We start from the raw sequence: 15,239 nt of genomic DNA, 5'->3' as shown, positions 1-15,239 counted from the left end.
TTTTTAAACAAAAAAAAAGCCTACAAAGAGTTAGTGGTTGTCTTTATTTTCTGAGGCCCTCTTCCCCCTCTCTCTGTGTCTTCCCTCCAGATGTGGATGAGTGTCGGCTCCCTGGAGTTTGTCTCCACGGCCGCTGTGTCAATTTGGACGGCGCCCACAAATGCACCTGTAACCATGGTTACCAAGTCACCTCAGACAGCAAAGCCTGTGAAGGTCTGCAAAGGATTATCTGGAGCTGTTGGGCGTAACTCATCGCTGCATACTTCTCAGCTTGCGGGGCTCTCTTGACAGCAACAATAATGTCTGCAAAATTGTTTTTTTTTTTTTTTTTTTTTTTTTGTTAGATGTCAACGAGTGCGCAACTGGTAATGCGTGCCCTGCGGGAATTTGCATCAACGCTGCAGGTTCATACACTTGCCAGAACTGCAGGCCTGGGTTTGGTCCGTCAGCTGATGGACTCAGATGTGAAGGTAGGAAATCGGCCGTTTAAGGATTTACCCTAAAATGGTAGATGGTGATGATCGGCCTGCACAGTTGTGGTGAACTTGTTATTCATGTTTCCAGATATTAATGAGTGTGCCCAGGGGGATCTGTGTCTTGGTGGAGTGTGTGCCAACACGGAGGGGTCCTACACCTGTACCAGATGTAAGGCTGGCTACAGAGTGTCTCAAGACCGGCAGAGGTGTGAAGGTAATCTCCAGCTGTGCTCCCTCATTTAGTAAAAACCATTAGTGCTTTTACAACTGTTAAAGACTTGCTCAACACATCTGGATAGTTTGTCACCTCGCCATTAAAACCCCTCTGCCAATGAATTCTATTCACATATTATTCGGTCTTTATAGTAATCAGTGTCTGTGCTGGTGTGCATGTATTTTGCCCAGATGTTGACGAGTGCCAGTCCCTGTCTACCTGTGCCAACGGGATATGTCTGAACTCAGAAGGCTCTTACACCTGTGAGAACTGCCCTTCAGGGTACGGAGTCTCATATGACGGGGAGCTCTGTGAAGGTCGGTTTATTCAACACCACTTTTATGAATTCCGGCATATGTATATAATTCACCCTGAAATTAGGAATGTGCGTCTTTTTTTTTCTTGGCTGTCCGGCAGTGAGTGTCTTAACAGTCTGTGTTGTTTTCACGCCAGATATTGATGAGTGTGCGCTGCCCACTACATGCCCGAAGGGAACATGTACAAACACAGAAGGTTCCTTCACATGTATCGTCTGTCAACCTGGTTTTAGAGTCTCTGACGATGGACAACACTGTGATGGTGAGGCTTTTGGCTATGTTTGTGCAGGAATGTCGTGTTTGTATACTTGAGCACAGGTGTTTGTAGCTGCTTCTTCTATTCAACCATGCCAGACATTGCCTTATTACCCAATAAAGGAGTCTAAGTGCCAACTCTGTTGATCATGTTACCCAACTGGTTGAGGCTGTATTTAAACAACACGTGAGACAGCCTGGACCCCAAAGAACCATCATCTGACTCCAAAATCCCCAAATACTCCTCTAGACATCACATCATAGCTGGATCCTGGACCCCTCTGCCTCTGGCACCGCAAATCTGATCCTTGCTCAACACAATGAGACGCCGGCCCTCAAATAGAAGATGATGTCAGGCAAATGATCTGTGGATAGCTCAGCTAAAAAGACGGATGTGTCGACATTTGTAATTCGTAGTTCCAGTGATTATCCATCTAACTGATTAAAACTGGCGGGCATTTACTTACTTGAAGCCAGAGATGGTAATCTGTGCTATGATGTGTCTGTGTCTGTGTGCCCAGATGTGGATGAGTGCCTGGTGGCAAACAGGTGCCCGGGCCAGCTGTGCTTGAACACCCCAGGATCCTACACCTGCAAGAGCTGTGGAGCCGGTCTGCGACTGTCTCAGGACGGTAACAGTTGTGAAGGTAAAACTACCTTTGTGTTCACCTACCTGCTGCTTTGAGCTGTCACTATGGGGAACATCGTACCAACGTTACAGTCGACCACAGTAAAAAAGAACTGCATTAGACCCAGAACACAATTATAGAAAATCTTTACAGTGCTCAGTAATTTGTCATGACATGATTTATGAGATCAATGCGGTGAAACGGCTGCTTTGACAAATCCAGGGAGGTTTTATCTGTCATGACTTCATGGGAAGCAGAAAAGGGATGACTGTTTAAATGGATTCAAACATTGCCTCAGTTAGTCATATATACTGTGGTGTGTTTTTGAATGGAAGCGTGGATGTAGCCCAAGAGGAAGATCCCCTACTGATATGTGTCTTTGCGCTGGGAAAACCTTTTTACAAAACAAGCCTGAGTCCAAGTCGGCCTCAGATAGGATTTTAATGGCTGTCTCTGATGCCATGGAAAATATTAAGGGCTTAATTTGAAATGAAGTCAACCACTCCCCTGCCTTCCACGTACTGCAGCGAGCTCACCCTGTTGAACTCGCTCTTTTCACCCAAAGGCAAAATGGAGCCGTCTCAATCACTTAACAATGGCCCACACTATCTTCTCCGTAAGAAATACAATCTGTAACGGCTCCAGGAATTTCCAATGATCACATGACAGCGAGCCAGTGACTGTTTGTAGATACAGTGCTTATGCGCCACCTGTAAAAGCTTGCAGTTTGGGATTCGATGACCATCCTGCATACTTATCTTTCCACCCTTTTTAATAAACGACTGTCAGTGCGATCTAATAAAGAAGGCTTTTCTTACTGTATGTTGGGCTGATTCACACACACACACACACACACACACACAGACACACACACACACATCATTTTTAAAAGATAAGACAGTGAATGGTCAAAAAGTGGAGGTTCCATTGATTTAAATGCTAATCCATATCCAACCTTTTCTTCTTCTTCTTCTTCTTCTTCTGCATCTTAGACATTGACGAGTGCCAGAGGCCAGGTGCATGCCCCACGGGTGTTTGCACCAACACAGAGGGCTCCTTCGCCTGCATGGCCTGTGACCCAGGCTTCACAGTGGCTCCCAACGGGCTCTCATGCGAAGGTACGTTACAGTGGGGTCCATTGTGGTCACTAAAATGTATGATTTTTACAGTCATCTGTTCCAGTCTAGTATGGCCCACTGTAGTAAGAATAAGTCATTACTTGCTGTTGTAGGTTCATCATTACTTTCCTGACATGTTCACTGTGGTCTGGAAGCTCGTCATCCAAATGACGAAACTTGGGCAAATTTGAAGTGAGACCCTGGGATTTACAGCCGGTGTTAATGTGTCATACTGATGACATATGTGTGTGTGTGTGTGTGTCAATGCAGATGTGAATGAGTGTGAAGACCCCGGCCTCTGTGTGGGAGGCCAGTGCACCAACACCATCGGTTCCTATAACTGCCTTTGCCCCGCTGGTCTGGAGATGGTGGATGGGACGACTTGCAGAGGTACACACACACACACACACACACAGTCACACATACACTCTGAGTCATCTGACATTCTGACACATAATATATACCATTAGTGGTTAACTGCTTCTCGTGGTTTACCTCATGTTGGCATCTTGACGCAGCTGTGATTGTATATTTGTGACAGATATCAATGAGTGTTTAACCGCTGTGGGAATCTGCGGAGAAGCTGACTGTCTGAACACTAAGGGCTCCTATATCTGCATCTGTCCTAATGGATACACCGCCATCGATGGAAGGACTGGCTGCCAAGGTACAGCAACACACTGCTGCAAGTGCAGTAAAAGCAATGGGAAATACTTTTTCAGATGATTTTATGGGCTTTGGGTAATTGGGTGAGGCAGAGTCCAAATTAATAATGTAATAATTAGCCCATATTACTCAAGTCATTTTACGGTAACCTTGTTAGCTTGTTTCTTCATTGAGTGCAGGCAGGGTAACAGACAGTATCCTCACCTCACTGCCCTGGGTGCTGACGCCAGGCCTGGGACACTTGGCATGGGATGCTCAGTCCAGCCTTTCTGTGTAATGGGCCGTGGCCTCATCCACTGTCTCGGCGTTCAGACATCAGTTTGATGTTATTCCAGCCGCACCCAGTGACCCACTGGTCACAGCGATGGGAGAGAAAAAAATTGTAGCCTGATCATCAGCTAAGGAAGGATTTTAATTTCAACAAACTGGAGCATTTGCTTTCAAAATACATGAAAGAACTTTGGCTAGGATGTCAGAATTGGATCAGTGTTATTTCTGGTGTGTCTTGCAAGTACAGTAAGAGGGGAAGTTAAGTAAATGGCAGGATGTCGGGCAGTAAAATATCCTGTCGGTAGGTTGGATCTTTGGGTCCAGGTCCCTGCAAGATGCTGGCATGATGCTGACTTATAATAGAGGACTAGGTTTAGTCCTTAAGCAGGGACATTCTTTCATTGAGGCTTTGGCCTTGGAATAAGATATCGTACACAGACTGAGCAAACTGTCCAGCCGGCATCAGGTACTTTGGCTGCCCGCCACAACAAATACTGGGCTCTAATTATCCTATAAATCAGTAGTTGTCGTATATTTTCTTGCAGCCTTCCATTGTGTGTACAGTGCTGACACAATAAAAGCCAGACCTCTCTAACATGAGCCTGCGGGAGGAGGAGAAGGGAGGATGAGGATATATACGTTTATGGGAATGAAAGATGGTTTTAGTCAGGTGGGGCCAAAAGGATGCTTGGCCTTGACCAGGCCAATCTTTCAGCAAATACAGAACATATTCAATAAAGGACTGAAACACATATAAATGGAATCCAAGTCAACCGGTTGACCTTGATGCGCCTTTCAATACAGGAGGAGTCCTTAAATGAACTCCAAAGCTATCGAGTCACAGCACATTTATGTATTTACTTATAGTATGGGCTGTTGTTTTCTCCCTATCTTTGTAAACGGGTATTTGCCTGGTTGTCTCTGAAAGATACATCTGAATATCAAAAGTTGGAGAGGGAAGACAGTCTTTTCCCCAGCGATGAATTTCCCCCAATTTCTAGCTTTTCCCCCAACTTTTACGACAAATCCAAGTGCTTTACAAGTTATGTTGTAATGCCGCAATTATACACCAATCTACAGCGAATCAAGCATGTCGCATTCATTATTTATTTTTTAACGAGTCGGAGGTAAATGTTCTCAGCCTGAGAGCCGAGGTAGATGTTTTCCTCCTTTGTTTCCTGTTTGCCAGTATACTGTTAAGTGCTCCAAATGGCCAATGCCTCTTGTGCTCAGACAAGCGCTTGATTACACATTACACATTCTTTTTGTGATACTTATGAAAAGGAGTGGTGTTCCCAGTGGACAGAGGATATATGGGGATATTTAGTGATAATCAATATGTAACAAATCCCGAGACCCACCCTTTCTCTGATTATCTCTCTTAATGCATCTGCCTTTCTTTCCCCCTCTCCCTGCCTCAGATGTGGATGAATGCAGTAAAGACAATGTGTGCATCATGGGCGAGTGTCTGAACACTGATGGCTCTTTCATGTGCTTGTGTGAGGCGGGCTTCAAGTTCAACACTGACACGGCTGACTGTGAAGGTTTGTGAAGACAAATTATAACTCCCTTGTGATGTTCTGTTGTGTGTGTCATCGTGAATGTTGACCCCTAACTCTCCTCCGAGGTTCATACTCTCTGAGCAAACCAACATGTCAGCATTAGCAGTTTGATCGTCACGCTACATTTAGGCTTAAGCGTACCCAGTAAAGCACAGTTGGCTTTGATTGATTATCTATAGGCAGTGGGGACTGGGCTCCAGTGAAAGTGTCCAATCCTGGCTGAGAGGCTTTCCTCCATGGTCTCAGGAGTGAGGGGTGCCTGGATTACATGGCTGGAGCCCTGAACTCCCTCTCCCCTGAGGGAAGAATGAATGACCCCATTGTGAGCAGGAGGTGTTTCTCCCACTGGAACGTCTCCCTTTAGCTCCTTCACAAGTTCTTTGGTTGCTGTGATAATATTGTTCTTGGCCATTCCTGTTGCCTGCTGCGTTTACTGAGGACAGCCACACCACAGGCCTCCTGGCCGACTCCTGCTGTACAGCCATTACACTGGGAGCAGAAGAGCAGTGGAGGGAATATGAGTGTGTGTGCGGGGGTTGCATGCGTCCTTGTTAGTGTCTGATTGCACATGTGGTTGCGTTTGTGCCTCTGTTTGTCAGTTAGTAAACCAACATCTGTCTCTCTCTCTCTTTATTTCAATGCACAGACCAGAATGAGTGCAAGGACTTTGGGAGCACAGTGTGTGGTACCTGGCGCTGTGAAAACACCATCGGCTCCTACCGGTGCTTCATGGGCTGCCAACCTGGCATCGAGGGAGAAGACGCCACAGACTGTGGTGAGTGCTCAAACCGCGTACAGTTAAAGGACTAGCACACCCAATTATGTTGAGAAAAAACAGGCAGATTAGCAAAAAAAAAAGTTGAATGCATTGTATGGACCTACGTATTTTTGTACCATTCGCCGTTTAGACTGTAGTTAAATATAGAGGAAAGCGTGGCCTCAAATCAACTTAGCACTCCACATACTCTACAGGGCTCTCCCTCTGTGCATAGATAATGATATCTGCTTGGTATGCAGACACAAAGAGGCTGATGTGAATCAAAAAGATATCAGGTGCTCGAGGTCCTGCGCAAGAGGCTTGGGGGAGAAGAGGAAAAGTGGCCTCTAAGATTGGGGCACTTTAGAAAGAGGAGTGCACTGTCATTGGAGGCAGTGTGTGAGGCCAGCAGCTGATAATGGTCTCATCCTCTGGACAACGGGGCTAATGGAGGGCCTCTGGCAGAGACACACAGTGGAACCTGATCCCTGCTGTTCTCCTTGTGAGAGGGAATAAGATTGTCTGAGCCTTACCTCTTCCGCTCCCCTATGTATAAATGCGCAAACCTAGCCAATCACCTGGATTGATTGGCTAGGTTTGTATTTATGCTACATCTGGGCCCACCGCTGGCCAACATCAACTGAAACGTCTCCTCGACCACCAGAAGACATGAAGCTTTCTGTATTTACTGGCAGGATTAGACACATTGGGCTTGAGATATTAATGTGGTTTGTTGCACAACATTTTGAGTTCATCACTTTTTATTTTGTAGCGCACTTAGCGTCTTTGTTGCTCTCATAGCACCATAAAACAAGAAGTCTGGTTCATGAGGAATATGCAAGAGAAAATAAATATTTTCAATATTTTGCCAAATATTTTCCGCATATCAAGACAGAATCCAAACAGTCATTGGAGAGTGACAGACTCGGACAGGAAAGCGGTCTGAGAGCATCCGAATGGAATGAAGTGTTGGCCTGCAGATGGAGGCTCTGGGTGTCTGCGGATGATTGTGTGCGTATGTGAGTGTGAATGTGTGTGTGTGTGTGTGTGTGTGCATGTGGTTGATTGTGGGTTTTGCACCCCTGTGTGTTTGTATTAGAGAAGAAGAACCAGAGACTGTAACCAATGTAGAGATGCGCGCAGAGTGCGGTGCACTTCACATATTCTCATGACCCTGAGTTTTTATTGGACCATCAACAGATGGAGTTCAGGGGCGAATATGCTGATTGGTGACAGATCAGACCTCCGCCCCCTCCATCGCCCTGATCCCGGCTACGTGTGGCTGCCTCCTCACTGCACTTTATGGCGTTGCCTGTCTGGCACCAGCTGAAGAGCGCCGGGGCCTGAGTGTGATAAGAGCAGATTGAAAGCAGCTGCTGACCTCCGCTCCTTTAGTGTCAGAGTCAAAACACTGCTAAGCAGCTCCTATCGGTTAAAATCAGGGCCGTGTTCTGTGCTATGAGTTACACATTTTCTCGTGGGACCTTTCGCATTGTCCCTTAAGGTGTCACAAAACTCCCAGTTTAACTATTGTGTATGGGTGGTCAGTTATGACCGACTCTGACCATCTTTCTCCTGCTGCAATGGTGTGACACAAACTGTAGTAAACACTTATACAGCTCGGCTTTCCCTGTAGATTGAGAACCAAGTCCTCTCCCCCTCAGAAGCCCGGCACTGCACACAATACTTGCTTGTTTCACATCACGATTGCAAAGATGCTGCCGTCACCCTAATAAAAGTCCAGGCAGGGAGCTCAATTACCCCGGGGCATTTTTATCTGCTTGTAAAAATCATCAAATATTTAAGATGCGGCTAGACACTGTAATTTGCAGTTTCTGTGAGGAGCATTTTATTTGTATTTTTACTCACCGGCCTTCGATGGGGCAGCGGTTGTCTTTGGCTCTACTCGCAGCACTCGTTGAGATTTAGAGACCATTACACAAAAGGGGAAAACAGGTTTTTTCCACAGCGGCTCGTCAGCTGCAACTGTGCTGTGAGGGCTGTCGATCTGCTCTGATGCTGTATATAGAGCTCATTTTGGCATGCGAAAAAGGCAGCATGTGTGTAGTTGCCGGTCATTGTTTTTTAGGTTTAATTCGCCATCATGCTCATAAACTCCCTCTAGCTAGGCCTCGTCTTTAATAAGGCTCGCCTAAAGGCGGAAATTGTCTGTGGTCACACTCTTACTAACCTCCCAACCCTTTAAACATATAGAAATCTAAAGACTTTACCATGTGTGTGTATGTGTGTGTGTGTGTGTGTGTGTGTGATCATACTCTTGTGCAGATGTATGTATATGTTTTTCTTCAAAGTACATGTGTAACATGACATTTTGAGGTGTAACAGAGGTGGTAGATGTAATGTCAGATAAAGTGCACAAATGCTTCTTTGAAAACAAATAACTCTCCTCATCTTCGCCCAGTCGCGTGTGAAGTAACCTCTGCATATGGGTCCACGAGGGGTTGCTCCGAGAATAGGGGAGTGTGGGCTGCGGAGGGTGAGCCAACAGTCACTGATTCCTATATTCTTGTTGCCTGCCACCATGTGCTCCACATTAACACATGGCGCAGAGACCCACACCATTTACCCTGCCCACCCCCCTCAACCGCAGCATCACCGGATCCAGGAAGCAGGTCCTCCAGGGTCCGATCATTAGGATAGGTGCCTATTGGACACCTCAGCTCCGCCCATTATAGGTGAACTCCTCACCCTCTTCCCTCCAGGCAATGCACAGCTCTGCGTGTGTCCTGACGTAACTGATTATTCCATGGAAAGACTACGAAAGGCAACCCCATGTCCTGCTGGTGTGAGCCGAGCTCTTGGTGGAGTTCTCTAAGTTTGTATTCTTCATTTTTTTTCACACAAACCATTAGTGCTGGGATCAGCTAACTGACTTTCTCCTTGGAGGACAGATGGCTGGTCAAGTCATGCTGCGACTAAAACTCGACCCACCAGATAAACATAAAAACAAAAGCCATTAAAATAGTTTTGGTCTCGATGCTCTCATTCCTCCCCGGGATGATGATCTTGATTGCGTCTCTTCACAACATGTGATTTGCAACAGATTTTGTTTCACGTTACACATGAATGAAAATCTGCCGGCAGACACTGATTATTTTATATATTAGCGGCGACCTTTCATCGCCCTCCTCCCAGACCTCCCAGCTTTTCGGCCGTTGTCATTCCAACATTCCAAACTCCACTTAAGCTCTTCACACTTGAAGGAAATGTTCCTCAAACTCTGATATATAAGACGTTTCCCCTTACTCTGAGAATTATCTTGATTATCCTCGAAAACATACATTTTTTAAAATACTTGTCCAAATAACTGCCACTTCTCCATCGGTTTGGCATCTCAATCCTCCGCTGCAAAATGCAAATCCAATGGGGTTGGCGGTTTTCAGTATGTGTCCATCCATTCTCCCTCTATCGTCTTGCAGCCATTTGAGCCCACGAGTCTATTCTAGCAATCCTTTTCAGCCTTTCCCGTGAAAGGTTTTACAAATGACAAAGGGAATTTTGTCTCTGCAGTTTTATGAGCTTGTGGGAGCCCCTGTCTCTGACCCTGGAGGCATGTTGCAGAAGTGGCCAAGCCAGGACAGGAAGACTGACAGAGAACTTGTCCCCCAGCAAGCCTGACAAAGTAGTTGCCTGTGTTGGAGGGGGGGACCGGACCCCGGCCAAGCACACTGTTCAAATCAAATGATTTGCGGTTTTTCTGGCCCACTTTCTTCAGTTGATGCATCCTTTATGAGGGCTCAGAGGCTAAATAAAACTAGTTTAGACAATATGTGAATGACTGTGCTTTGCACTCCATAAACCAGTTCGCTGTAATCGATGCCATTGGACTTAACTTGTCTGTTAAGTTGTTGTGATTTTATGTCTGCATGTTTTCCCTGTTTTTCTTTAACTCCAGTGGAATGACTCTTAGTCATGGAAACTTTGAAAGAAAGGGTCATAGAGAGCTGTGATGAAACTAACTAAAAATGTAATCATGCTTTTTATAAAACAGACACAGTTGTGTGCAGTTCTTATCAATTGTCTGTCATAATGTTCCCAATTTAACAACTTTCATGAAATATACATGCACTTAATTTTAGTTTAGTTATTTCTGAAGTGAAGAGAACAACTAGTGGTTTCTAAAATGAGTTGTGTAACGCCTTTCTCCTTCAAATCATGGCCAAAACATGTTGTTGCAGACCAACGATTGACACTGATAAATAGGACATTTAGTTTCAACACTTATGTGCTGAACAAGTAAACACAATGAACAGTTCAGCAGAACTGAAAAACAAATGTGACCCTGAAACCGATTTAAAAGGTTAGCATTGACAGACGGCAAAGCAAACTGAGAACAAATTCATGTAACTAAAATGTGATCATTAAACTCAGCGATTGTTTTTTCAGCTATTACAATCAGACTCGGCCTCCAGCAGTCGTTGGCCTCTCTGCTTACTCAACACGCCAAGAAATAAGAAGTTTGTGAACAAATGTTTCTTTTAAACAGCAAGTGGCAGGGAATCAGCACTCTCTCTCACACACACACTGACATGCAGCATGTAGTCTCTTGACTCATGATTTATTGCCACAAACTATGCTCAGAATCATTTCATAGTACCATGTGAGATCCACAGCTACAATCAAACACATTAAAATGGGTTTATGCATGTTCATTGATCAGGATGAGAAGCAACTGTCAAAACATCTCTTCATGCCAAACCTGAACTGTCAGCCATCTTTCCTCAACTGCTTGAAAACCGTCGTTGTGAATGCTGGCTGTCTGCTGTGAAATCCTCCGACTCTTCCACTTTGCTCACATCCCAGTGACCTCAGGGTCACTTCTCACTGATTAGTTGTGGAGAGAGAAGTGATTGACAAATATTCAAGTTTGAAAACCCTTTTAATGAATTGTCTAATCTGGCATGTTATGATGGCAGTGATTTATGTTGTTACTGCAAGGTCACAATGGTAGCGATGTTTATTTTGGAAAAAGTAGCGCCGTGTTTACAGAGTCAGTTTGAAAGTCTGTTGCGCAGAGGGTGACGTTGTAAATATTAATGTTGTGCTCACCTCTCTGTGCGCTCTCTCTCGCCCCGCAGATATTGACGAGTGTGTTAACGAAACCATCTGTGGGAACGGATTCTGCGAGAACACAGACGGCGCCTTCCGCTGCCAGTGTGACCAAGGCTACATCAACCCGCCAGGAGACATGAGCAAATGTGTCGGTCTGTAACTGCTCTCCGATAGATAATTATTATGCATTACTTCTTAAAAAATAAGTGTCGTAACACAATATGTTTTTCTAAAACTCCTATGAAATCACCAAGACTAACAATGAATTAATCATACTAATAAGTACCGTCTGTGTAGCCGAAGCCTGATGAAATTCATCCCGCTTATGACCATTGTTGGGCGCATGCCTGCGCGGAGTACGTGCCTGATCTTACTGACCTCACGCCCTCCTCTCCTGTCTCTCTCAGACGTGAACGAGTGCGAGATGAGCCTGGCGCTGTGCGGGGAGGCCCTGTGTGAGAACTTCGATGGCAGCTTCCTGTGCATCTGCCCCAACGACAATGAGGAATTTGATCCCATCACCAGCCAGTGCCGCTCCCTGGGTAATGGAGCAGGACTAGCGCTCACTGTGACCCACGGGACTTAATTCTCCATCCCATCATTGGGAGACGGAGTTTTCCCTGATTTAATGAGCCGTCTCTCATTATCCAAACAAGGGTGACGAGGCGGACATGACTTACTCCACGTCTCTTGACCTGGCTGTTTCCATTTGTTTTATAGGCTCGGGTTATGGCTGGGTGGGATGCCTAAAAAAAATTCTATTAGTCTAATCCCTCCAACACATGATGAAGTAACTCCTCCAGTAGAGCCAAGTAAAGTGCCTAGTTACTGTCAACCTATTTCCTCACCAAGACAAACAGGGATAAGGTATAGCCATTGGCATAGGAGCTAAAGTCGCTCTCTTACACGCTAAAATGATCTTAAGTGCAGAAGTTACAGATATGCAACGTATTGCGATTTCAGAAGGACAGAAAAGGGCTTTTGAGTCATGGAAACACCATCATGTCTCCATCTTGATACGCGTATGTGTACACGAATTGGGGCGTATTTACATTATTAGGCGGCGCGCCCTCAGCGGGGATGTTTTTTCTTCTACCCGGGCACTAAACCCCAGCTATGCCTCTGTGTACCTTTATGCCACATTCCGCTGTTTGCTTTTGACGTGTGTTAATCAATCATGTGAGAGTGAATGGTGCGTTGACTCACATGCCAGTGTTTCCATTTGGCTAAGCCGGCAGCTTAAGGGTGAAATGCCTGGGCCCATGCCTTTGGACAAATGAGCCCGCTCAGCAGTGGCAGGCGAGGGTAACGCACTACCTGCTGGAGGCTCGTGGACACACTAGATGCTGTTACTTTGTGATGAGGTACCACCGACGGGATGCAGCGACTGTAACATATAGGGAGATTTGGGTCCAAGCTGTTTGCCTTCCTTGACTTATCGAATCCCAACCACCTGCACAGGTGTGTTTTTGCAGCTAGCTGTGACCTCTGACCTCCCTCTCCTAAAGAAGTTCTTCCTTTGTTCATCTACAGCTGATTTGGATCCGACACCCTCCGCTCGAGTCCCTCCTTCCGCTGCCTCCTCTGAGGAGAGGAAAGAGTGCTACTATAACTTGAATGACGCCAACTTCTGTGACAACGTCTTGTCTCGCAACACCACCAAGCAGGAGTGCTGCTGCACGGTGGGGGCCGGCTGGGGGGACGACTGCGAGATCCACGCCTGTCCTCTCCAAGGAAGAGGTGAGATAATCGGTATTGGCGCTGTAGAATGAAGTGCGTTGGAGATTATTCAGTGCATGTTATATTTGTTTCATCTTGTCTTTCACTAATGAATCCAATTTCTTTTTTTTTTCCAGATGATTATAACCAGCTGTGCCCGCATGGCAGTGGATTATTACCGCTGCCTGTTCCCTCTACACAGAATCTGGGGGAACAGCACCCATACATAGGTACTTTCTTGCAGAAATACTTATATTTTATTGACATCCATGAGCTTTTATAGCTTCGCTTCACACCCACATTGACACAGACAGGTGCAGGTGTCAGCAGTCCATTCTACTTACACCTGCATACACTTTTCAAGATATTTACGAGGCACTCTTTACAGTATACCTGCCTTCATACTGAGTAATTACATTGACCACAGTGGGCCTTAAAGCTTCGGTGCCAATGTTTTGACTGCTGTTACTTTCCATGTGACTTATCTCTGTCTCCCCTCAGATGCAAACGAGTGTGAGATGTTTGGATCAGACATCTGTAAGAACGGGCAGTGTTCGAATCTCTTTTCTACCTTTACCTGCTACTGCCGCTCTGGCTTCTACTATGACAACATCCGGCTTGAGTGTGTGGGTAAGAAATGGCTTCAATTTCTATTTGAAACAGATATTCAAGATAATTGGTGCCCCATGTCTGATGCTACTCTTATGATTAAAATGCTGCATCTTGTACCTTTATAACTTGAACCACATTTTGAATGATCATTACTTCATTTTATTGCAATTTCTGTGTCTTTCAATGTGTTTTTAGATTACGATGAGTGTGCGTTTGGAAACGCCTGTGAAGATGGAGCGTGTGTTAACACAGCCGGGTCTTTCAACTGTTTCTGCAGTCCTCCATTAGTCCTGGACGGCACACGCCGGCGCTGCATCGGCCTCAACGCCACAGAAGGTGTCTAAAATGAAGTTTGTTTTCTAAAATGAGTGTTTTGTGGTGGATTGAGGTCGAGTTCTGTCCGGTCCTTACAGTTGAACAATAAGGGACAGTTTAGAAGTTCAGTTTTCTACGATATTTAGGTGGATCTTTAATTTACGCTTCTTCTCCCCCCTCATTCTGTCTCCCAGAAACTCACGAGCCAGATCACGATGTGCACATGGATATTTGCTGGCAGCGTCTTGAGGGGGACAACATCTGCTCAGAACCCCTGCAGGGACGCAGAAGCACATACACCGAATGCTGCTGCCTGTGGGGCATCGCCTGGAGCGGACAGTGTGCCTTCTGTCCCAGGAAAGACTCTGGTGAGAAGCTGGATGGCATGAGACAACATATTGACACATCACTGTTATTAACATCCAAAATATAACGCCACTGTGTGCTGCTGCTGCATTCAGATGACTACGCAGTGATGTGCAACCTTCCTCGGAGAGGAGAATCAGACAGTCTGCGAGAGAGGCCGGGATACGAGTACGGTCTTGAGGGCCCAGAGGAGCCTTTTGTCCCTCCGTACTGGGACAGTTATGGCGGCCCTGCAGGACCCTATGACATTCCTGAGGGCATTCCTCTCTTTAATGACAACGACTACGGCGTTCAACAGCCACCTTCCCGCGTTCCCATTTCACGACCACGAGAGCAGCAGCCACGGCCAGTGGATTCCTATGCTGGTGGGTAAATGCATCCTGTATAATATACAGCATTACATACGCTGTATTGCATTGGTCAATACAAATGAATTACTTCCAGTCATGATAATTGGAAATCAAAAGATCGCCAACACTGGTTCCCTTAAGACGGCTCATAGCTGACCAGTGATTGGCAAAGTCATCGAACTCATCAGTAGCAATAGAATAATGGAAGATTACAATTGAAAGTACAATATTGCATTCAAATGTTTATTCAAGCAATACTATATGAGTATTACCTCATATAGTGTCTATCATTGATATGTTTTAATTAAAATGTATCAAATGACAATGGGAAAACAATTTGAAAAGATGAACCTACCTTTCTGTTTGCGAAGCTTCATTGGGATTTTCAGCTCAATGTCGCAGCTCTCACAGCAGGCAGCTGTTTTCAGTGAACTCCCACTGTTCATTACTACCAGCAGCAAACAGCAGACAGACAAAGGAAGCATTTAGCAGCTAAAACAGCCTGATATTTCTTCCAGTAGTTGGTCGAGAACAAACACA

General features: G+C 45.6%; 1 protein-coding gene across 1 annotated transcript in view; it reads left to right on the top strand.

The window, feature by feature from the left end:
• The window catches only part of LOC306740571 (latent-transforming growth factor beta-binding protein 2-like), a gene marked incomplete at its 5' end in the record, with an annotated part of 72,035 nt that overhangs the window by 54,609 nt on the left and 2,187 nt on the right, over positions 1-15,239 (top strand). Inside the window, 19 exons of the mRNA XM_079222782.1 lie at positions 91-213; positions 345-470; positions 565-690; positions 882-1,007; positions 1,144-1,269; positions 1,784-1,909; positions 2,884-3,009; positions 3,280-3,399; positions 3,551-3,676; positions 5,367-5,489; positions 6,154-6,282; positions 11,364-11,489; positions 11,745-11,879; positions 12,871-13,077; positions 13,194-13,286; positions 13,558-13,686; positions 13,864-14,004; positions 14,178-14,351; positions 14,445-14,714. Of these exons, the coding sequence (XP_079078908.1) occupies positions 91-213; positions 345-470; positions 565-690; positions 882-1,007; positions 1,144-1,269; positions 1,784-1,909; positions 2,884-3,009; positions 3,280-3,399; positions 3,551-3,676; positions 5,367-5,489; positions 6,154-6,282; positions 11,364-11,489; positions 11,745-11,879; positions 12,871-13,077; positions 13,194-13,286; positions 13,558-13,686; positions 13,864-14,004; positions 14,178-14,351; positions 14,445-14,714 (2,652 nt within the window). The remainder of the gene's footprint in view (positions 1-90; positions 214-344; positions 471-564; positions 691-881; positions 1,008-1,143; positions 1,270-1,783; positions 1,910-2,883; positions 3,010-3,279; positions 3,400-3,550; positions 3,677-5,366; positions 5,490-6,153; positions 6,283-11,363; positions 11,490-11,744; positions 11,880-12,870; positions 13,078-13,193; positions 13,287-13,557; positions 13,687-13,863; positions 14,005-14,177; positions 14,352-14,444; positions 14,715-15,239) is intronic.

The sequence above is a fragment of the Taurulus bubalis genome (genome assembly GCF_910589615.1).
Source record: "Taurulus bubalis genome assembly, chromosome: 1".
Taxonomy (NCBI): Eukaryota; Metazoa; Chordata; class Actinopteri; order Perciformes; family Cottidae; genus Taurulus; species Taurulus bubalis.
Note: the sequence above shows the minus strand (reverse complement) of the source record. Positions and strands in the feature narration are given on the sequence as shown.